The sequence below is a fragment of the Chiloscyllium plagiosum genome, chromosome 6, assembly GCF_004010195.1.
Source record: "Chiloscyllium plagiosum isolate BGI_BamShark_2017 chromosome 6, ASM401019v2, whole genome shotgun sequence".
NCBI classification, from domain to species: domain Eukaryota; kingdom Metazoa; phylum Chordata; class Chondrichthyes; order Orectolobiformes; family Hemiscylliidae; genus Chiloscyllium; species Chiloscyllium plagiosum.
In genome coordinates, this window is record NC_057715.1 from 103095972 (window position 1) to 103119344 (window position 23373).

At 41.0% G+C, this 23373-nt stretch overlaps 1 protein-coding gene across 6 annotated transcripts in view; it reads right to left on the reverse strand.

Annotated features, from left to right (window-relative positions):
* Nucleotides 1-1310: 1310 nt before the first annotated feature.
* Nucleotides 1311-23373, reverse strand: part of herc2 (HECT and RLD domain containing E3 ubiquitin protein ligase 2) — a 213929-nt gene continuing 191866 nt past the window's right edge. For 5 of the 6 annotated variants that reach the window (XM_043692293.1, XM_043692294.1, XM_043692296.1 and 2 more), the window contains 11 exons: nucleotides 21001-21140; nucleotides 18899-19086; nucleotides 18477-18674; nucleotides 17755-17838; nucleotides 14956-15097; nucleotides 14004-14198; nucleotides 11143-11255; nucleotides 8460-8650; nucleotides 7780-7885; nucleotides 5006-5218; nucleotides 1311-2446 (listed from right to left, as the gene is read on the reverse strand). In XM_043692293.1, the coding sequence (XP_043548228.1) occupies nucleotides 2174-2446; nucleotides 5006-5218; nucleotides 7780-7885; nucleotides 8460-8650; nucleotides 11143-11255; nucleotides 14004-14198; nucleotides 14956-15097; nucleotides 17755-17838; nucleotides 18477-18674; nucleotides 18899-19086; nucleotides 21001-21140 (1843 nt within the window). In that variant the 3' untranslated portion in view covers nucleotides 1311-2173. The remainder of the gene's footprint in view (nucleotides 2447-5005; nucleotides 5219-7779; nucleotides 7886-8459; nucleotides 8651-11142; nucleotides 11256-14003; nucleotides 14199-14955; nucleotides 15098-17754; nucleotides 17839-18476; nucleotides 18675-18898; nucleotides 19087-21000; nucleotides 21141-23373) is intronic. The other variant, XM_043692292.1, reaches the window with a different exon arrangement.

The window sequence follows — 23373 nt, forward strand, 5'->3', positions numbered from 1 at the left end:
AAAAGATTTACAAGGATGTTGCCAGGGTTGGAGGATTTGAGCTATAGGGAGAGGCTGAACAGGCTGGGGCTGTTTTCCCTGGAGCATTGGAGGCTGAGAGGTGACCTTATAGAAGTTTACAAAATTATGAGAGCATGGATAGGATAAATAGACAAAGTCTTTTCCCTGGGGTTGGGGAATCCAGAACTAAAGGGCATAAGTTTAGGGTGAGAGGGGAAAGATATAAAACGGACCTAAGGGGCAACTTTTTCACGTAGAGGGTTGTATGTGTATGGAATGCCAGAGGAAATGGTGGAGGCTGGTACAATTGCAACATTTAAGAGGCATTTGGATGGGTATATGAATAGGAAGGGTTTGGAGGGATACGGGCAGGGTGCTGGCAGGTGGGACTAGATTGGGTTGGGATATCTGGTCGGCATGGACGGGTTGGGACCGAAGGGTCTGTTTCCATGCTGTACATCTCTATGACTAATTGTGACAATGTAGAATACACCACCCTTGATGCCATTGATTGAAAAGGGATTTCAGTATTTCAAAAATGTCAATATTTGAGAAATAGAATACAGCCAAGCAAACATAATAACTGTCTTTCACAGTCAGCTTGTAGCTGATGAATACGTGGTAGACCATTTAGGACAGAGATGAGGAGAAACTTCTTCACCCAGAGAGTGGTGGCTGTGTGGAATGCTCTGCCCCAGAGGGCAGTGGAGGCCCAGTCTCTGGATTCATTTAAGAAAGAGTTGGATAGAGCTCTCAAGGATTGTGGAATCAAGGGTTATGGAGATAAGGCAGGAACAGGATACTGATTTCGGATGATCAGCCATGATCATATTGAATGGTGGTGCAGGTTCGCAGGGCAGAATGGCCTACTCCTGCACCTATTGTCTATTGAATTACTTCAGAAATGTAATCACTTTATAATGCCGGAAATGTAGCTTTATGGATGGTAAGATTTCAGACACAGTAATGTGATATTGGTGAGATAATCTACTTTTACTGTTGGTGGTTGAGGGATAAGTAATAGCTAGCACTTTAAGTATTGCACTGGAGCATCAGGTAAGGATGCTCAAATTCTCTGAAGTTGGACTTGAATCTCCAGACAAGGTGAAAGTGCTACCACTGAATCACAGTTGAGACCTATGTTGAGTTGCATGGCAATTGAGATGGTACAGTAGACCTAACAGCCAATACAACCTGCTCCTGTGTGTAAGGAAAATCTACTTTCTAAAAAATCATATAATGATGCTTTTTAGTGGGATTACCAACAGTAATGTAGCATATGACGAACTAATAACTGGGGTAAATTTGACTTAAGTTGTTTAAACCAAGGTTTTTATTCACAAGAGAATGAATGAATTTACTTTGTGTGTATACATGGCACAATTATCAAATTATGTACATTTGTCAATGTCAGTAGAATGACTGCCTTCATACCTTACAGTGGAGTTAATCTGTGCACATTTAGGAGAATTTTAAAACTTCAGGGAAGAAAAAAGTCCTCAGAATTGAGACCACTTGAAATGTGTTCTTGCTATTTTAAGAATATCGAACTTTAAATGATACAACATTCAAAATGTTCACTGTCATATAAACAAACACTGCTAATAAAGTCAGCTTACATAGTATTTATAATACTCTTTCAGTTGTTGCACATTATCTCAATATACAGCAGGGGAAAAATGCACATGACAACAAATATTGAGACCCTAAACAACTTGACATTGCACCCTACCACAGTGAAAGGGCGTAAGAAATTCATTTTGGGTGCCACCTCATGGTGCTATTTTACCTCTGGACTAAAACACATTTTTTAAAAAATCAGTAAACACAAAGAAGATGCTCTCAAATCTAATTCTATGTCTCTGGTTATATAGTATTGTGCAACAAAAGGAAAACCTCACCAAACAAAACATTGCATTGTGTTTGTGAGGGATAAGGTACCATATTCTAAATTACACATTGGCTCTAAAGCATTAGTCTGCTAGGGTAAGCAATAAATAATTACATTTGTCCACTGTGGTTCTGAAAACTCTAAATTTTCCACATTATTCCATCCACTTTTGTTCTTCGAAGAGAATCTGAATTCCTGCAGCATATTTCAAAGATATTGTTGCCCAAAAGTACACCCAAAATGCTTGATTGCAAGTTTAATTTCTGTAATTTTGTTCCTTCTCTAATGGCCTGTTAAGTAGTCTTGTGTGGAATCAGATGCAAAAGAGTCTGCGTCCTCATTATCGGAGTCGTCACTGCTGTCATCAGCGGCTGGCTCTCCAGTTAGTGCAATACGAGCATAATCATCAGTGTCGATTGATTTGCAGAAATGAATAGCGTACTTCAGCTTTTCCTCTAACACTTGTTTACAGGAATATCTGGGCAGCTTCAGCAAAAAGAAACAAGTGTACGATTCAGGAAGGAAGTGGTCCGGAGGGACGTACTTGTCCAGCACCTACCATAAATAGTGAAAAATAAAGCCAATGTTAACCATCAAATTGAACCAACACCGTGGGCAGAATTTTACAATCTCCTGCCAGCAGGTTTGCACCCAGAAGGGGGACCCCATAAAATTCTTCTCTCCAGCCCTTTGCCTGCACTGATCCTTCCACAATTTACCATTGTACCGGTGAAGCCCGGGCCAACAACCAGCTTCCACTTTCCCCAACTGAGGCCCTCAAGTGGCAAATTAAGAAGGGGGGGGGTGTCTAAGTGACTCTGCTCAAGCCTCAGACAGGGGCATATCCATTTTCATATCACATCCAGCCATAAAATAGATCTAGGCCTATTGCGCACTCTCATCCCATCTATCCACAAGCCCAACATGCCTCACCTCCCATCGTGCCTGGAGACTTACATGCTTACCCAGTCCTGGACCTCAGGGGCACTGCAGATTCTGCAACAATCTGTCGCAAAAATCAGATCACAAGACCATAAGAAATAGGAGTCAAAATGTGTGGTGCTGGAAAAGCACAGAGGTCAGGCAGTATCCGAGGAGCAGCAGAGTCTTATGATCGAAACATTGAATCTCCTGCTCTTCTGATGATGCCAGACCGGCTGTGCTTTTCCAGCACCACACATTTTGACTTGGATCTCCAGCATCTACAGTCCTCACTCTTTCCCATAATAAATAGGAGTAGGCCATTCAGTCCTTTGAGTCTGCTGATCCAACATACCTCTCATCCACTTTCCTGTGTAAAGACTGGCCAAGAGCTCTCTGGGGCCGGACCTCCCCTCGAGTGAGAAACCGAACCTCTCCCAACTCCAGTTACTTAAATCCCCTAGGAGTGTCAAACTATTGCATAGGAGCAAGTATTGGCAGGATTCCTGAAGAAGGGCTTATGCCTGAGACGTCGATTCTCCTGTTCCCTGGATGCTGCCTGACCTGCTACGCTTTTCCAGCAACACATTTTAAGCTCTGATCTCCAGCATCTGCAGACCTCACTTTCTCCTCAAGGATTCAGTTCCCACCAACCCTGAGTGATGGGCTGGGAAAACTGGCCTTCCAAAGAATCCTGATTCCTATTCCTAACAGTCTGCCTTATCTGCAGACATGCAGGACTTGACTTCTCCCAGTTTTCTCTTCATATTCTTTGTATCAAAGAGAATATGCATGTCGAGGAACATCTACACAAGGATCGGCAGTCCTCGATTGATGTCAGTCTTTCTTCATGACAGAGCCTGACCCTCGAATGCTTGTGCAGGCAGAATTGCAGCCAAGGTGATTTTGTCAGAAATACATGTGCACACATTTTCAACAAGCCAACCAGAATGGAAAAGCCAAAAAAACCTTTTGATCCAAAATTTATTCCTCCAGTGACTTCCGCATCTTAGCACTTTACAGTTTTGCGAGTAAATCAAATACCTGTGCCTTCCGGATTAATTTAGGCACATCTCACTCCAAGTAAAGGAAGTTAAAAATTGCATAAAGAAAGTGAGCAAAATGTTTGGATACACACGTTTCTATTAATACTGTCCTCTGGATCCACTTTGCTGCCCATGCAGTGCTATTTAACCTTTAAACTTCAACATGCTTTCAAAGTTTCAGTGGGAGTGCATTTTGGGAACAGTGACCATAATTTCCCAAGTTTTATGTTACTTATGGATAAGAGTAGTCCTCAGGTAAAAGTACTAAAATGGGGGAAGGTTAACTAGGACAATATTAGGGGAATGTAGTTTGGAGACTGCTGTTTGAGGGTAAATCCACATCTTTCATGGAGGAATCTTATAATGGCCAGTTGATTAGAGTTCAGGACCAGCATGTTTCTGTGAAAGGGAAGAATAAAGACGACAAGATTCAGGAACCTTGGATGCCGAGAGAAATTGAGAGCTTAGTCAGAAAGAAAAAGAAGACAGTCAGAGCCCATGAAGAATATAAAGACAGCAGGAAAGAACCTAACTAAGGAGGCTTAGGGGAGCTAAAAGGGGGTCAAGAAATATCCTTGGAAAACAAATAAGGAGCAAGAGGATAACTAGGGAAATGGTCAGTTCATTTAAGGACAAAGGAGGGAATTTATGCATGGAGCCACAGGAAATGGGTGAGGTCTTTAATGACTAATTTGCATCAGCATTAACAATGGAGAAGACATGATGGATGATGAGTCTACAAGGGGATACGTTGATATTGTAGGGCATTTCAAAATAAAAGAAGTGGCATTGGGTATTCTGAAAAGCAATATGGTAGACAAGTCTCCAGGACCTGATGGGATCTATCCCAGAATACTGAAGGAGGTGACAAAGGAAATTGTTGAGGCCTTGTCCAAAATCTTTGCATTCCCCTTTAATCACAACGGAGGTCCCAGAGGAGTGGAGAATAGCCAATGTTGTTCCTTTGTTCAAGAAGGTCAACAGGGATAATACGAGAATTACAGGCTGGTGAATCTATGTCCGTGGTGACTGAAAATGAAGAGTCCACTACCAGCTGGGTCATAGTTATCACTGAAATAGGAAATTTGAGCATCTCTGGGCCACCATCCAAAACCCTCATCACTGTATGTTTATCGATTGGCAATACCTGAATAACAAAATCCCGTCCCCTGAAGTCCGCAATTGTTCTAGGTAATCGTGTGCGTCCCCACACAAACCGCAGAAAAAGGGAGCGCTCAGTATTGGAGAAGGATTCCATCACCTCCCAGAACCACTGGATTAATGAAGCATTCGGTTCTATTCCTTTATACGTGGCGACAGACTTTAAAAGATGAAGTGGTATATCAGGACTTCCACATACCTGCAATGATACAATGAATGGGATACTTCAGTCAGTTCACATCAAACCTTTTCCACAGCTTAAACATTACATTGGCATTTTATGACTAATTCCAAAAATAGTTTAATTACTTAAAAACATTTAATACAAACATAAAACTCAAACACTATCTGGACAAGATTCTAGGAGAAGATTTACAGCAGTAACTGGACCTTCAAACAATTTCATTTAAACAGACCATGATGTGCATTTCTGCAAAATAATTGAAATTTCTCTCTCAGCAACTCACAAGGGACAAACACATTCGGCTAAATGTTCCTGCCCTCATTAAGAACAGGAAGGTGGGGGATAGTGTGCCCACTGTCCTCCTGCTGGCATGCAGTGGGATTGGTGGAAGGTGTTCTTCTGATCAGGGCCGAACTGAGCCACTTAAGTGGTCATTTAAGGGATTCTTCCTGCCTCCACTGGCATTTAACTGACAGAGCAGTTGGATACAGGATCTCTACTCCATGGGTTAACTGCCAAGCAAACCTTTTCAAACTGGGCAGATTGTACTTGGGAACATGTATCTTTTTTGGGCACTCTCCTAATCAAAGATTTGCTTCTTTCGTCAATGATCCACATCAATGACCTATCCCCTGCCACCTTCTCTTGCAAATCCCAACCTTCACGCCTTTGGCCAGGTCGTGCATGACAGAACTCAGTGACCCCTATTCCTACTTACTTGTTTGAGATTCCACACATCCTTAATGTGGGTTCCTTCTCCAGGAGCAGAGCCAGCAGCAGACTCTGCTCCCAGTGGTACTGGTTTAGGCTGCTGAGCTGTTAGGGTTGGTTGGCCACACTTATCAGAAACTCATTAACCACTGCCACTGATAAGACATGGCCGCTAGTGTGTGAATTCATTCTCCATTCTCAGGCTTGGCAGTGTGGTCACTGTTGCTACAATTGAATGTAACCTATTATATTGATCACAAAGCTAGTAATCATCATTTAAATATAAAGGCTGGGTGAATGAAATCAAATGTTGCCCAAAACCAATTGGGAAACAAAGGCCCAACACAAGATATGTAAATGCAAGTTAAAGTTGCCATAGTCCCAGAGAATCATAAGGCTGCTCTTTCGGAGATGACTTGTGGTGGTTTAACCTCAGAGTTAACATGTTTCAGCGATAATCAGGATTGAGGAGGAGAGACTTCCATTGAGCTGGAAAGCTGGTTTGTGATCTAGACTGGCACCGACAGGGGTTCAGTTCCGGTACTCGTCAAGGTAACCATTCTCAACCTCACTCCTTGCATGAGGCATGATTACCCTCAGGTTAAACCACCACCAGTCATCTATCTCTAATAAGATAGCAGCCCTATGGCCTTCTGGAACTATGGTGAATTATGGTGAACTATGGTCAAAAGTGCCAGCATCAACCAGGTTCATGCAGGGAAAAATCCACGTACCTGAATGGATAGGCTTGAGGCACACCCATCACTAAACATTAGGCCTTATTTAAATAAGACTGCTATTATGTGGATGATGGAGCAGGAGGAGAAAGTGAGGACTGCAGGTGCTGGAGAGTCAGAGTCGAAAAGTGTGGCACTGGAAAAGCACAGCAGGTGAGGCAGCATCTGAGGAGCAGGAGAGTTGACGTTTCGGGCATATGCGGGTGTGGGGGTCTGGTAGCTGGGAAGGCGATAGTAGATGCAGGTGGGGGTGATTGTGGAAGGTTGGTGGGGAGGGTGCAGCGTTTGGTGGGAAGAAAGATGGACAGGTCAAGAGGGCAATGCCAAGTGGAAAGGTTGGATCTGGGATGAAGTGGGGGCAGGGGAGATTTGGAAACTGATGAAGTCAATGTTGAGGCCGTGTGGTTGAAGGGTCCCAAGGCAGAAGAGGAGGTGTTCTACCTATCTACCTACTGCCTTCACAGCTGCCTTGCCCCAGCCCTACCACCACCTTCCCATTATGTGGATGATGGCTGGTTATCTTCATGAATTGACATGGGGTTTGAGATAACTGCACAGATGTGAATGATGCGGGCAGGAGGGAAGGAAGCAGATTGTGAAGGAGAGGCGTGAAAGAATCACAAGTGAGAGAAAACTGACCTATAAGGCAAGAAGCAATTGGGCAGGAAGCAAATACATACTGACAACAGAGTTAGGGGTAATGCAGTGTTTCAGGAGTTGTCCATTCAATTAAATTTTTCTTTTATAAACTTAAGACAAAAAAAAGGAATAGCAGTAGGCCATATGGCCCCTCAAACCTGCCTCAACATTGACTAAGATCATGACTTCAACTCCAATTCCTCCCGGTTCCAGCTGATGCAAACTGGAAACTAGTTTCTCCCACCTGAAAACGCAACATCTAACCACATAAAGTATATCACCTAGAAACAACAGGAGAACATTAAACTTTCAAGTACACCTCTCCCCAGCCCAAGAAGAAGTAGTTTGCCATTAGTTCAAAATCAATGCTATTTAAGAATTAATTCTCAACAATCAATGGTTTAAAGTAAAGCAATGACATCTCCTTTATTTAAACTAATCACATAATTGAGAATTTTCCACTAAGATCTGTCAGAAGGAATGACGTACCATTGTTTCCAGTTCGTAGCCAGTGAAGAGAGAAAGAAGCGGTACAGGAACGACTCTAGCCATCCCCTCCCGTACGGCAGCAACCTGTTCATCAAATTCATGCAGCCTGTCACAAACAAAGCACACCAAATATGAAAATTCTTATTTATATAGCATTTTTCACATGCATCGAAATATCGCAAAGGTTTTTTTTTTGAGTGGCAGCTTATTGGAGGACAGCAACTCCCACAAACAGCTATGTATACATGACCAGATAAACTGTTGTTTGAGGGATAAACTCTTTGCCCAGGACACCAGGAATAACTCCACAAAGACACCATTGGATCTGTTACATCAACCCAAGGTGATTCATAAGGCCTCAGTTTAAAACTCATCTGAAAGACAGCACCTCTGGCAGGGTAGCGTTCCCTCAGTACTGCATTGGAGTGTCAGTCTTAATGTTTGTGCTCAAGCATTGGACTGGGGCTGGAATATAAAATCTTGTACCATGCAGTCAAGACAGCTAGTTTTACTGAAACAGATTATTAGACGTAGCTTTTTGAAACTTAAAATAATGCAATAGCAACACTTCATGATGATGCAGAGACATCCATTACAACAATGTTAGAGAAACTATAGCTGGACAAGTCTTTGCAAAATAGACCTATGAAAAGGCAATGCTATGAAATAATTCACTTTACCTATAGTTTATGGCCAGCCTAACATACTCTGCTCTGTTCTCCAATACGATATGAGCATGCTTGGAGCTCAACTGAATGTCTTGACCACTGGCACTTGGCACGGTGAAGGGCAAAGACATGGCCTCAAATTCCTCAGCTGTGGCTTCATTATCTCTGATGTACATGAGCCCAGGAATAAAGTCTTTGTCAACCTAGGAGTAAGAACATGGGCTAAATATTTTCTTCAAATATACCCAGATCATTAATGCATGACAACTTTACTTCGATGTAAACAATCAAAAAATAAGAAATTTCATACTAGCCAAAATCAACACTGGGTCAAAGAAAGAGTTATTTGGAGACGTTGGTCAAATATATCAGGATTTCAAAATGGTTGAAAAGGAAGAAAGGTGATAGGAAGACAAGTTCAGGAAGGGAATCCAAGAACTTAAGGCTAAGTTACATGATGGTACAACTACCAATGATGTGTGAAAGTAGTGTGAATTAATAAAGGGTTTGAATACAAAGCCAGAATCATCTCAATGCCTGCAAGGCTGTTGGAAATTAAAGCGATGGGGGAAATGACAACTGCGTGAACTATAAATGTGGGGTCGAGGAGCCAATATAGGAACAGTGTGCAGGACTTGGAATAGGATAGAATATTGGCAGAGTTTTAGACAAGTTGAGGTTTAAGGAGTGTGCAATACAGAAAGCCAGCCAGGAGTGAACTGAAGATAGAGAAGCCAGAGATGAGGGTTTCAATGTGTGGCAGAGAGGGGGCAATGTCACAGAAGCAGGCAGTCTCTACAGTGGAAGATGATGTAGAGCTCAGCTCAAGGTCGAAAAGGTGAAGTCAAATAGCCTTGCCTAATCAAAGACAGTGGCAAAGCTACAGAACCATGATTAGTCAAGGTGATACCATCAGTCTTTTCAAAGTTTATGTGGAGGAATTTGCAGCTGATACAGGATTGCATGTCAGAAAAGTCGGCATAATTTGTATGTTTGCAATACGCAAACAATGCTGCTGCTGCAGCAGTCAATAATGCTTTACAATTACGAAGTTTATAAGATTGTAATATCCTGGGACTGTCTTTAACTGAAGGGGAAAATACAGGAGATCATGTGACTCATTCTGAAGTCAGCTTGACAGTAAGCCGTGACTTTTGGACATTAAAGGAAGTCCAGATTCATTTATTGAAATGAAGATACAAGATGGTTAAAGCTCAAAGTCAGTGGCAGCAGCCTGTGTACTAACAGTGGATAGACTTTGTCTCCAAAGTCCTAGAAGTGGGAGAAATTTAAGATTTAAATAGTTGTGCCGATTTGGTTCCAAGATGAAAGAGAATTGGGAGTCTCAAAGTCAGCTGGGTAGAAGGCCAACATGATTCATGTTGTCACAGAAAGTGGATGAGGTCCTTGACATAGGATTTGAATCATTGTTAACAAAGGAGATGGACATGGTGGATGGTGAGTCTAGGGAGGGTGCTGGAAAAGCTCAGCAGGTCAGGCAGCATCCGAGGAGCAGCAGAATTGACTTTTCGGGCATAACAGGGCGTTGATGTTCCTGCTCCTCGGATGCTGCCTGACCTGCTGTGCTTTTCCAGGACCACACTCTTGACTCTGATCTGCAGTCCTTAACTTCTCTGAGTCTAGGGAGGGGTATGTTCGAATCGAAGGGCATGTCAATATAAAAAAGGTGATGTTGGGTGTTTTGAAAATCATTAAAAGGTAGACAAATCATGGAAATGGGTTTTGAGAAGGTAAGGATTTGCCAAAGTTTGGGAGAGGACAGCTAGGGCCCAGACATTTCTGTGAGATCACAGGCACCAAAAGGCCCAGACTACCAAACTCATGAACAGTTACGATGAGACTGAGGAGGAGGATTTAAATAATCTCATGGTGAAGGACAGTTCCAGATTAGAATTACAAGACTGACAGAGTGTAACAAATCCTTGATAACAGCTTTTGTTTCAGTTATTGTAAACTTCAGAACAGATTTTGTAAACTATATGTTGCCTACAAAAGTAGTGTTTAGTCAATAGTGCATTTCATCTTTTACAGCATCAGTCTTTTCATATGAAATCTTGTTATATTACCATTTTAGTTATTAACTGGAAGTTCAAATTGCCCTTTTTAAAAGTTATTGGTATCTTTGGAATTCATAAGAAATGGTGGCAGGAGAGGAAAGATCTTTAGATGAAAATTCAGAAACAGGAAGAGGAGCCATTGCTGAGAGGTTCTGGATGCAATTAGCTAAGTAAGAATGGAAGTGAGGTCAGTCCACTGAACTACGCAACAGAGGCCTGCATTGGAGGATAGTAGTGCAGTATTCTTCCGTGCAGACTGCAGGTGAGATTAAGGAGGATGACCAGAGATGGTGCACCATAATCACAGTCACAAAAAATGTCACTGGAAACTTCAATTAGAGTGTTCCAGTGCTATGACAGGGGCAGACACTGGACTGGAGAGATTCAAACACATCATGCAGAAAGGATTTTAGAAAAGAAAGAGACAAGGTTACCAAAAGCTGACAGGTCAGTGGCTGTTTGCATTTGAACACGGATTATTGATTTATAATGTTTGCACACAACCAAGTTAGAATATTTTAACTCCAGACAAAAATAGAGTTCATCTTGGAACCAAATCAGCACAACATTTAAAATGTGTTTCTTTGTAAGAGACAGACAGAAATGTCAGAAATTACCTCACTCAAGTCAGCAATTGTTAGATTCATTCCTGCCAGTTGTTTCCACACAGGTTCAGCCAAATTGAGACTCAGAGGACTGCCAGTACGTATAGCAATGCCTAAAAGTACACCTAAAAAGTGAGAACATAAATAGCAAGTTTTAGGATAATATAATGTTAGAAGCATGAATAGATCCCAATTATTCCATTTTAACTCTCATGGACAGTACAGCAGAGAGCAACAAATTTTGAATAGTACTTTACTTCGACTGCACCCTGCAAATATTTAGCACTCACTTTCTGGATGATCATTAAAAGTTTAAAATAAATTAAGAATTTTGATCTTGCATAAATTAAAAGTCTTTAGCTTTCAAAAGAGATTTATTTTCTACAATATTTCTAACTTTGCTCTTCAGGCTTCCAGTGCAATGGAGTCAGATCCAATCCAACAGCAAACAACATCCAACATCTTATGTGTATAGCTGGTTTTGATGGGAAGTGTCGGCTACCTCTAACATGCATATCTGCAACATTAACAGATAGAGATCAGGAGCAGTAATTCACACTGATCTGCTTCTCATAGCAAGAAGGATAATAGCAATTGTAATGCCATAACGATTATCCATTGAGTCAGGTCAAGTGTTTAGGAAACTGAAGACGAACAGAGCCCTCAAAGAATACAAAGATGGTAGGAAAGAACTCAAACAAGGAATTAGGAGAGCTAAAAGGGGCCATGAAATGTCTTTGAAAACAGAATTAAGGAAAATACCAAGGTGCTTTGTGCATATAATAGGAACAAGAGGGTAAGTAGGGAAAATGTAGGTTCACTCAAGGACAAAGGTGGGAATTTATGGCTGGACTCGAAGGAAGTGGGTGAGGGCCTTAACATAAGAATAGCAGTGGCATTAACAAAGGAGAAGGACATGGTGGACGGTGAGCCTTGGAGATGTATATAGCATATATATAAAGCCATGTCACTATAAAAATGGTGGTGGAGTTGGGTGCTTTGAAAAGCATTAAAGACAGTCAAGTCTCCATGGCATTGCAAGATCTATCCCAGAATACTGAGGGAATCCAGAGAGAAATCTGCTGGGGCCTCATACAAAATCTTTGCATCCTCTTCACTCACAAGGATAGGTTCCAGTGGACTGGAGAATAGCCAACATTGTTCTTTTAAGGGAAATGGATAATCCAAGAAATTACAGGCCAGTGAATATTATGTCCATTGTAGGGAAACTATTGGAGAAGTTTCTTTGGGATAGGATTTACTCACATTTGGGAAAAATATGTGGACTTGTTAGCAATAGATGGCATGGCTTTGTGTGGGAAAGGGAAAGTTTTATTGAAGGAACAAAGATGATTGGTAAGGGCAGGGTGGTACACGGCGTCTGTACGGACTTTAGCAAAGCCTTTGGACAAGGTCCCTTATGGCAGGTTAATACAAAAGGTGAAGTCACATGGATCTGCGGTGAGCTGGAAAGATGGATACAGAGCTGGTTTAATCGTAGTAGGACTGGAAGATGTTTTTCAGAGTGGTGATTAGTAAGCTTGCAGACTACACAAAGACGGGGGGAGTTGCAGACAGTGAGAAGGATTGCCAGAGGATACAACAGGATATAGACAGACTAGAGACTTGGGTAGATGAATGGCAGATGGGTTTTAATCCAGCCAAGTGTGAGGTGATGCTTTATGGAAGGTCTAATGCAGGAGATAAGAATCCAATAAATAGCAGAACCCTTAGTAGCATCAACATAAAAGAGGGATCTCGGCGTACAGGCCCACAACTCCCTGAAAGTGGCAATACAAGTGGATAAGCTGCTCGAGAAGGAATATTGCATGCTTCATTGGTCAGGGCACAGACTATAAAAATTGGCAAGTTATATTGCAGCTGTGTAGAACTTCAATTCGGCCACATTTGGAATACACTGTACAGATTGGGTCACCATACTACCAGAAGGATGTGGAGGCTTTACCAGGACCTAGCTTGAAGGGTATTAGCTATGAGGAGAGATTGGACAAACTTACTCATTTTCACTTGAACTTCAAAGGATGAGGGGTGATCTGATATAGGCTTACAAAATTATAAGAGGCGTGGTTAGAACAGTTAATCAGATTTTATTTCCTCCAGGATAGAAATGTTAATTACTAGGGGACACAGGTTTACGGCAAAAGGGTGAAAATGTTTAAAGGCGATGTCAGAGACAAGTTTTTCTTTTTTTTAAATAAGAGGGTGGTAAATGATTGAAATGTACTGCCAGAGGTGGCGGATACAATGGCAATATGTAAGACACATCTTGACAGATATATGAATAGGTAGGGAATAGAGGAAGACAGACCACATAAAGGAAAATAGGTTTTTAGTTTAGTTTAGGTAAGCTGGCACAGTCTTAGTGGACCAAAGGACCACTAGTGTTGCTTATTCGAGCCGTTGTGGGCGGCACGGTGGCACAGTGGTTAGCATTGCTGCCTCACAGCGCCTGAGACCCGGGTTCAATTCCCGCCTCAGGCGACTGACTGTGTGGAGTTTGCACGTTCTCCCCGTATCTGCGTGGGTTTCCTCCGGGTGCTCTGGTTTCCTCCCACAGTCCAAAGATGTGCAGGTCAGGTGAATTGGTCATGCTAAATTGCATGTAGTGTTAGGTAAGGGGTAAATGTAGGGGTATGGGTGGGTTGCGCTTCGGCAGGTCGGTGTGGACTTGTTGGGCCGAAGGGCCTGTTTCCACACTGTAATGTAAACTAAAACTAAACTAAAATTGTTTAAGGCTGCATAGCCTTATGTCACGATGGATGATGTATTAATTCATCAACTGGTTAAAAAAGTTTACCTTTTGAACTAACACGCACACATTAAGTGACAACCTCAAGACATAACCCACATACCTAGAAATCTGAACATGTTCATGTGCAGTTGTGATTTGGCAGCTGGATTTAACAGAAAGCAGTCTCGGTTGGCTCCAGATTCATCCCTTCCATTTGGGGTAACAATCAATAATGGTGTCAAACCATTTTGGAGTTCTTCACACATCTCTGCAATCGACTCACTGTAGCCTCCACCACAATCATCTACTGATTCACCTGGACAAAGGAATAGGTTTCAGTCAGATAAATGCTCCCCAACAACTAAGATGCAAAATTCCTGCATCATCACATAAATGGAACATGTTAATGAGAGACAACCGTGACAAAGAACATTGTTAAAACTCGACAGAAGAGTGAATATAATTGAGAATAAGTAGAATTCTGTCACCAGTTTTGGCAAAGTGATGTGTCAATCAACTCCCTTAACATTTCAAGTTGGGGTCTTGATGTAGCATTGAGTCACAGGCCAAGAAATTGCTAGGGTTGACTTAGTTTTGCAACAGGGAGCTAAAAGATTTCCAGTCCAAGATGATTGAGGACAAGAGGTGGAGGGACAAGTCAATCAATTACACTTATTAAACTCAACAAAAATGATGAATGTCCACATGTTGGTACTGGGTATGGTTAAGATTAGGTTTGCAAGTAATGTTTTTCAGTAAAACATCGACCACATTCACAGTGAATGCTCATGTATAGAAAGTGGACACTGAGGTAAAGTATGAAATCAATGAAATCTTAAACAACATATGCCCACACTTTGAGTTTGGGGGAGGTTGCTGACAGTTTATCTTGAGGAATATTGAAAGGAATGGTGTTAGAATCCACTTCTTGAGCTCTCACTGAGCTAGAAGTTGGCATCTGATTAAATCAGCATCAGGAGAACACAAAATAAACTTTTACTTCGTCTCCCTACTACGCTCCACAAAAAAAAACACGAAACAAAGCATAAAGTTTAGTTACATAATTAACGTACCAACAAACTTGACTTTCCATACTCGGTGAGGGAGCAACAAGCTATCAGGACTGAGTGAACTCATCTTAGCACACATCTGACCAAAAACAGACTTCGTGCCATCAGGACCTGCCAAACCTCCTTTACTTCTGGAACGTTTGACCTGAAGGAAAAGAGCAAATTTAATCATCATTCCAAAAGCAGGTTAAAAAGCATAAGCAGCCACATATTTCAAGAGCCATGAAAGAAGTTCAAGTATCAGGAGATAATCGGAGAACTGTATCCAGTTCCACCCTGTACACATCCACTGCCTATCTACGTCACTAAGATTGATTACTAAAATCTTCGTATCATTCATCTCCACCCTTCATCGGGACAAAATGAGGCCCAAGCCCACACCCACTCAGCTAGCACCATGCCCCCCATAAGCTGTGCTGGTTCCCTGTGAAGAGTTCAAGGCTCTTCCACCTCATTGCATCCAACCTGAAAAAACCTCTTCAGCCTCAGGTAATGACTGTCACTGCTGGAACATGGTCCCATATCTTAAAAGATAACCTTCCGGCTACTACATCTCCTTCTTCTAAACCCCTGATGGGGTCAGGTAAGACTTCTGAATGGATCAGGGCACAGACCTCAGAATGTTAAGCCTAGGGATTGTGAGCAGCCACAGCCGCAATGCCTAAGCAGCATTCAGTGCAAAATAGGTAGGTGGCAGAGGGCTTAGGGGTGAGAGTGTTAAGATAATAACTGGTTGCAGAGAAAGGACTGAAATGTTATCCAAAATGACCCTGAGGTAGGAAGTGCTTTGGCATGAACAGGTTGGGCTGAAGGGCCTGTTTCTATACTGTAGATCTATGACTCTAAGCAGACCAAGGACCAATAGTGTTTCATGTGGTTCAGTTAATTCCAGCAAATGTCCAAAAACAGTTGAATATCAGCTTATGTCAAAGTTGCAGCCTATTGACTTAAAAGATTAAAAAAAAACTACCTCCCTAAACTCAGTATTATCTCTGTTTTACTCGATCTTTTTTCCCCTAGTTGAATGTTTTCAGTGGTGGATTAACAGGGATTAATCTATGCAACAATCTATTACAATGAGATTATACACAATCAGTAGAATCCACAATCATGGTCGTGGGTATGTTCGCTGAGCTAGCAAGTTAATTTGCAGATGTTTCGTCCCTGTCTGGGTGACACCTTCAATGCTTTGGAGCCTCCTATGAAGTGCTGCTTGTCCTGTATCTTCTGGAATTTATTTGTTTCCGTTCCTACTGCTTCCGGTTGCCAGTTGCGGTAAAGCGTTATAGTAGCCAGTATATTGGGTCTAGGTCTTTGTTGATGGAGTCCGTGGATGAGTGTCGTGCTTCTAGAAATTCTTTGACTGTCTTCTGTTTAGCTTGACCTACGATTGTTGTGTTGTCCCAGTTGAACTTGTTATTGCTGTCGTCATCTGTGTGTATGGCTACTGAGACAGCTGGTCGTGCATTTAGTGGTTAGTTGATGTTCAAGGTTGTGGATGGCTAGTTGTCTGCCTGTTTGTCATATATAGTGTTTTGTGCAGTCTTTGCATGGAATCTCAAATTACATTTGTCTTGCACATGATGGGTATAGGGTCTTTTGTTTTGGCGAGTTGTTGCCTGAGCGTGGCTGTCGGTTTATGAGCTGTCATGAATCAGAGTAGTCAGAGAGGTCTGGCTGCCAGTTCCGAGATGTTTGTTTATATAAGGTAGTGTGTTGGGTCATGGCATGTCCTCGTCGCGTTATTTGCCTGTTGGGCATCTGCGGATGAAGTTGCGGAGATATCCGTTCTTGGCGAAGACTTTGTAGAGGTCTTTGTAGACCTTCTCTTCGTGGGTCGTGAGTGCTGCAGTGTGTTGTACCCCTTTTGAACAGGGTCCAAATGCAGCTTCTCTTGTGTGCGTTTGGGTGGTTGCTGTTATTGTTCAGGGCCTGGTCAGTGTGTGTGACTTTTCTGTACTCTTTTGTAGTGCACTCACCCTTCTGTGTTCTTTCTACCATCACATCCAGGAAGGGGAGTTGGTTGTTGGGTTCCTCCTCTCTCGTAAATCTGATATCTGTGAGCATGGTGTTGATAATATGGCCTGTGTTCTCCATATGATCTCCGTTTCCCTCTTATCAAAATCTATATACTCGGCTGTTTAAATATGTTTTTCTGTTCTGATCTCTTCGCTTTTGTACTTAAGCTCCATTGACCATCACCTTACATTTTCTTACTTCTCCATAAATTAAGTCAGTTGTCTGCTCCTACTACTCATTACATCCCAGGTCCTCAAAACTGTGAGGCTCCTCTAATAACTTCTCTGCTAACACTCTTCTCTGCATCTTACAACCTACAATCATTCTACCTATCACCACTTCTTGTTAAGTCTCCAACTTTCAGCAACCATGCCAATGCCTTGTGCGATGGTGTTCCCCATATCAGAGGTCTTGTCTCTTTACTGGTTTCTTGGTTCAAATAATTCTTTTTCACAACTAAAAACTGAGCATCTTACTGAGATGGCATTTACAAAACTCGAGCAGAAGTCAAGGAAATCAGCCATTAAACCAGATTCACATCTAAACTCATTCAAAAACGGCGTTCCTTGATAAAATGTTTTCCGACCCCAAAGTCTGAAGTATAGATAGAGAGCTAAATATTACTTACTCCAAGTGGAGAAAGGAGTCCTGTTAAATTTAATTATGGGCATTGCCCAAGTATTTGGATTAGGCAATCTCAAAGTACAAATATTAAGAATAGTTACTAGAAAGGCCAAGTTTCCAGTTTGAAAGATTTACTGGGATTTTTCTGCACAGTTGTACCTGAATTCTGTTAAGCTCCACAACAGGCCCATGCTGTCGATCTCGCACCATCGTCGCTTGGACTACCTTGCGGAAAGCAGCTTCCTGCAATACAATGTTGAAGTTGTTAGCACAGTGCTAAGTGAACCTCTCAGGTAACTGCGCTTAAGCAAATAAAACTTAAAAAACTGTTCACATCAAAATTACGGTGCTTAAGTACAAAAATGTATATGTTATCCCTGAAATGGTCAGCCTGAATTCTATTTCCTGCTCCTTCTTCATATCCTTAAATACTTCCTTTTCAAAGTTTTCCCTATTTTTAGCTTAAACGATGCTATGGTCACTATCACCATGCAACTTGCAGTGAAGTATACCAAGTTATAACAATCTTCTGTGAAGGTTTCTGCTCATTTTTCCCTCTGTGGTCTTCAAAAAAAAAAGGGAATGATTATCGATCTGTAGAAACAATTTTTGAGTAATTGTCCTCTCAACACATTTCTTCTGTAAGATAACCTGCTTAACTTTTCTATAATGTAATTATTTTACTATTAACATTTCAAGAAATAAAACGTGCCCGTGCCTTCTGCATTTGTTGTAACTGATGTTGATTCAAATAGTGCCAAAGAAAGATGGAGCTGCTGGTGAACCTTCTATACACACTTCATTACTTCACAATATATTAAACATTTGATAAAGGCAGCTATTCACAAAAGCCAAGCCCCACTGTCAAAACAGGGTCTTACCTTGCCCTGTGAAATTAATATTCCACGTAAAGTATCAAGTCCAACTGAAGGGCCTTGCCCAGTTTCATCAAGTCGGCCTTCCAAATCAAACATTGGAATACAGGGACAGAAGAGTTCAGAGATATGATGCAGTAGTAACAGTCTATTCCGCAATGAAATTATTGGGATTTCCTGGAGGTAGTTGTATTCCATTGGAATCTTAAATATACAAGAAACACACACAAATTTAAAAAAATTACTTTTAAAAGATGTTAATTGCAATTAAAAGTTGGTAGCAAGATGGGCAGCATCTCACTACCAACTATTTGTTTGTGGAGGGGACAGCAATGAAAATTAATTACTTTCCAATCATTCTAACACATTCTTCTGTCAATTTAACTTACAAGAGTATTTGGAATTAACCAATGATGTTATTAACTAACCTGTGATGGGAGCTTGCCTGCATTGGCAGGTTTGCTGGTGGACCATGCTAGAGTGTGGGCTGAACCACACGCAACACGATTAATCTTTTTGCCTTGCAGTGCAGTTACCAAGCGTGGCCGCTGGATAGCATTCGTAGTCCCATCTCCCAGTTGCCCTTCATCATTGTCTCCCCATGTATAAACTTCTCCTTGTGCGGAATGGAAAAACGAAAATGTAATAGAGTCATACAGCATGGAAACAGACCCTTCAGTCCAACCAGTCCATGTCGACCATAATCTCAAACTAAACTAGTCCCACCTGCCTACTCCTGGCCCATACCCCTCCAAACCTTTGCTATTCATGTATTTATCAAAGTGTCTTTAAATGTTGTAATTGTGTCCATATCCACTATTTTCTCTGGAGGTTCATTCCATCCATGAACCACCCTGTGTGTAAAAACATTTGTTCCTCATGGCTTTCTTAAAACCTGTCTCCTCTCATCTTAAAAATGTGCCCTCTAGTCTCAAAATCCCATATCTAATCGGAATGACAACTACCATTTACTCTATTGTTATGGTGTCGAAGGTGTGTACTATATCTTTAAGAGAGAGTGAAGGCTGTTTTGGCTGTGGAAACTTGCAGGCAACTGTCTTATAACTGACTTGCAGTCTCAGAGTGTACTGGAAAATTGAAAATATGTAACATTTGGCTGAAAACTAGATACCTCAGTTGTTTTGACCACTATTTGAATTTAACCAGTTTAAATTATGCCCCAGGATACTAAAACCCAATCAAATTTGAATTTTACTGTTTTGACAACATTGAACTGATGAGACAATCTGACATTTGGGGTATAAATAAGCTGGCATTTTGAGAGTTAGCCAGAGAAAGCAAATGACAGCTGCCATCTAGAGAAATAGACTGCCATTCAAAACACTCTCTATCAAAGGTACCTTTCTCATATGAAACATTTTATTCAGCAAAAGACCGAAGACGACCCAGGGAGATCATCAGCTAAAAGACGACAGTTGCCAATAATGACAGTCGCTGTCTGGTTTTGAAAATTAAGTTTATGTAATTTTAATGATCACTACATCGTTATAGAGTTGGAGGTAGATAACAGACCTTTAAGAGAAAGGAGACTTAGAGTTGTAAATAATTGTTATTTAAGGTTCACTTTGAGTTAAAGAATAAAATTAATATTTTTCTTTGAATAATGGAAGGTGGGAGTTCTCTGTCACTCATATTATGAGGTGAGGTGAACTTTTCTGGGTGTTTGGTTTAAATAGCAGAAGGCTTCACCGCCATGTCGTAATACTATCCATACCCCTCATTATTTTATAAACTTCTACAAGGTAATCTCTCAACCTCGTGCACTCCAGTGAAAGTGGTCCTGGCCTACCCAACCCCTCTTTAAAACTCAAACATTCCATACCCGGCAACATCTTGGTAAATCTCTTCTGAATCCTTTTCAGCTTAACAATATCATTCCTATGACTGGACAGCCAGAACTAGACACAGTATTTCAGAAGAGACCTCACCAATGTCCTGTACAAACTCAACATGACTCCCCAATTCCTATATTCATAGGACTGAATGATGAAGGCAAGCTGTGGGGAACTATTTTTATATACACAATTCAAAATGCAGATCAGATGAATTGTGCTTTTTCATTTTTTTTCTCCTCTTACTGATTTTCATTTCAATTTCCCCTAGTTTAAAACACAAACTCATGTGCTGCTAAACAAATCTACAAAGGGATATGTTCTTGCCAGTTGACCATTGAGCAAATAGATAAGGCACAATATCTTTGACAAAAAGAAACCTCAGAGCAATTGTCACTGAGCATTTTACAAGCATCTAACACATGCCAATCACACTTATCTGCATAAACTTTAATAAAAGCATTAACCAATATGACAGATTGGAACTATTAAAATAAAGAGCGGAGTGAGATACAGGCATGTTAAAATATACTCATATGGACAATAAAATTGTTGACAATTATAGCTGCTAGTCAATTTTGTAATTAAAATTATACCAAACTCCCATTGGGGCTGTAGTTCAAATTGGCTTGCATTAGCATGTCTATAACGCTTTCAAAAAATCTTACAAATCTTACCATCCTCAGTGCAGCACACACAATGCAAAGATCCAGTTGCAATAGCGATCACCTTCTTCCCTTGTAACCCCTGGACTTGCCGAGGTCTCCTGACATGATCATCAGAGCCATGACCCAACCTATGATAGTCACCTTTACCCCTGTAAAATCAAATAATCACACAGTATGTCAGTAATTTGACAGTGATTGGTTAGCTCAATTGATTCATTGTTGTCACATGTACAGAGATATAGTGAAAAGTGTTGTTTTGTGTGTTATACAGGCAGATTGAATCATACAAAGTGCATATGGGTAGCAGAACAGAGAGCAGAATACTGTGTTACAACCACAGAGAAGGTACGGAGAGAGAAATCAGAATTAACATTTGAGAGGTCCATTCAAAAGTCTAACTATAGCACGGAAAACGTTGTTCTGGAATGTGCTCATACATGCATTCAAACTTTTATATCTTCTGCCCAATGGAAAAGGGTGAGAAGGGTTTTTGATTATGTTGGTTGCTTTCCCGAAGTATAGATGGAGACAGTGGCTGAAAGGCTGGTTTGTATGATGGACTGGACTGTGTTCATGACCCTGTAGTTTCTTGCAGTCTTGGGAACAGCAGTTACCAGACCACACTGTGTTGCAGCCAAATAGGATGCTTTTTATGGTGCACCTATAGAAATTGGTAAGAGTCCTTCTGGACATGCCGAATTTCCTGAGACTGCTGAGGAAGTAGAGGCATTGTTGTGCTTTATTGACAATTTCGTTGACGTGGGTTGACCAGGACAGATTGTTGACAATCATCAATCTGAGGAATTTGACATTCTGGACCATCTCCACCTCAGCATCACTGATGCAGAACAATCCTTTCGATCCAACCAGTCTATGCTGAACATCATCGCAAACTAAATTACTCCCACCTGGCCCTTTTCCTCCAAATCTTTCCTATTCGTGTACTTATCCAAGTGTCTTATAAACATTGTAATGCCTGGGAATAGATTGAATGAACTGTTATCAGTCAATCAGAGAGAGAAAGAGATGTTGGGAAGGAGAAACAAAAAATGAATGAACAAAAAAAAATGAATGGTAGGAGGAACTAAAAATGAAAGAGTTTTCCATTTATATAGTACTCTCATAAGAATGGATCATTCTTAAGCACTTTATAGCTCATAAAATACTTTCAAAGTGTGGTCACTGATGTAATATAAAAATCACAGCAGCCAAACTGAGTACAGCTAGGCCCAAAGTCAGCAAGGTAACAACTACTGATCTATTTTAAAGTGGTAGTTGAGGATTAAATGTTGGCCAGGACTGTATGAACAACAGCGCAAATTGAAGGAATTTATTCAGATGAGCAGAACAAAAAGAAAGACACTCACTTTTCAATTTGGAGGAGATTTTCATCACTGAAAACTGTCTAGGGTTTTCCTTATGGGACGGTGATACTGCACTCTCTCACATAATAGGAAGCTAACTTGGGGAGTGAGAAGAAACAGAACAGAACAGATAAACTGTTCATGTCAGCCAGAAACATGTTAAGAACTACTTAAGGGACCCATAGCTTGAACAGTTTCTAGCTAATCATTTTGCAAGGACTGAAAAATGAAATCCTTTTCTTCTAATGATAATGTCATTGAGGTTTTATATCATAACTAAAGCAGAATTAGTAAGCTTAAAATTAGAGCTCATCTATTTAGGGTAGAAATAAAAATTAGCACATGTTCACACAAAGTTGTGGGACTTGGAAATTGGATCCCTCAAAAGACAGTATATTCTGGTCAATTTAAAATTTCAAGATAGATCAATTATTCCATCAGGACTGTTCCTGGTTTATAGGTACTTGGTTTGTGCACTATTTACTTTGGAAATATCCAAGAATCTAATCCTCGATCCATGCTTATCTTTTTTGACATGCTGCCTTGTGGGAATATTTTTGCAGACATGCAATTTGTATGTTGGTAACACCAATCTCTACCCTGACACTACCCTCTGGAGCTCTTCTCTGTTTTTCCAATCTGCTTGACTTAATTCCAGGCTTGCAGCCCAATTTCCTCCAGAAAAACAGAGAAGACCAAACTATTCTTTTTGACCCCTGCCACAAATTTAATTCTCCTTCCTTGCCACTCTCTCAAACTGAACCAGACTGTCTGGAAAGTCAGCATCATATCTGATAGAGTTTCAAAACCATATCTTCTCCTTAACAAAAGCTACTTACTTCCATTTCCATTGTATCACATGGTCTTTCCCCTGTCTCAGCCAATCTGCTGGAAACATTCATCCATACGTCGCAGCATTTCTAGACTTAACAATGTCATGCTGTCCTGAAACACTGCTCTACACCACCTTAAGAATTACAAACCATGCAAAACTGCTGCCTGCACCCTCACACTAATA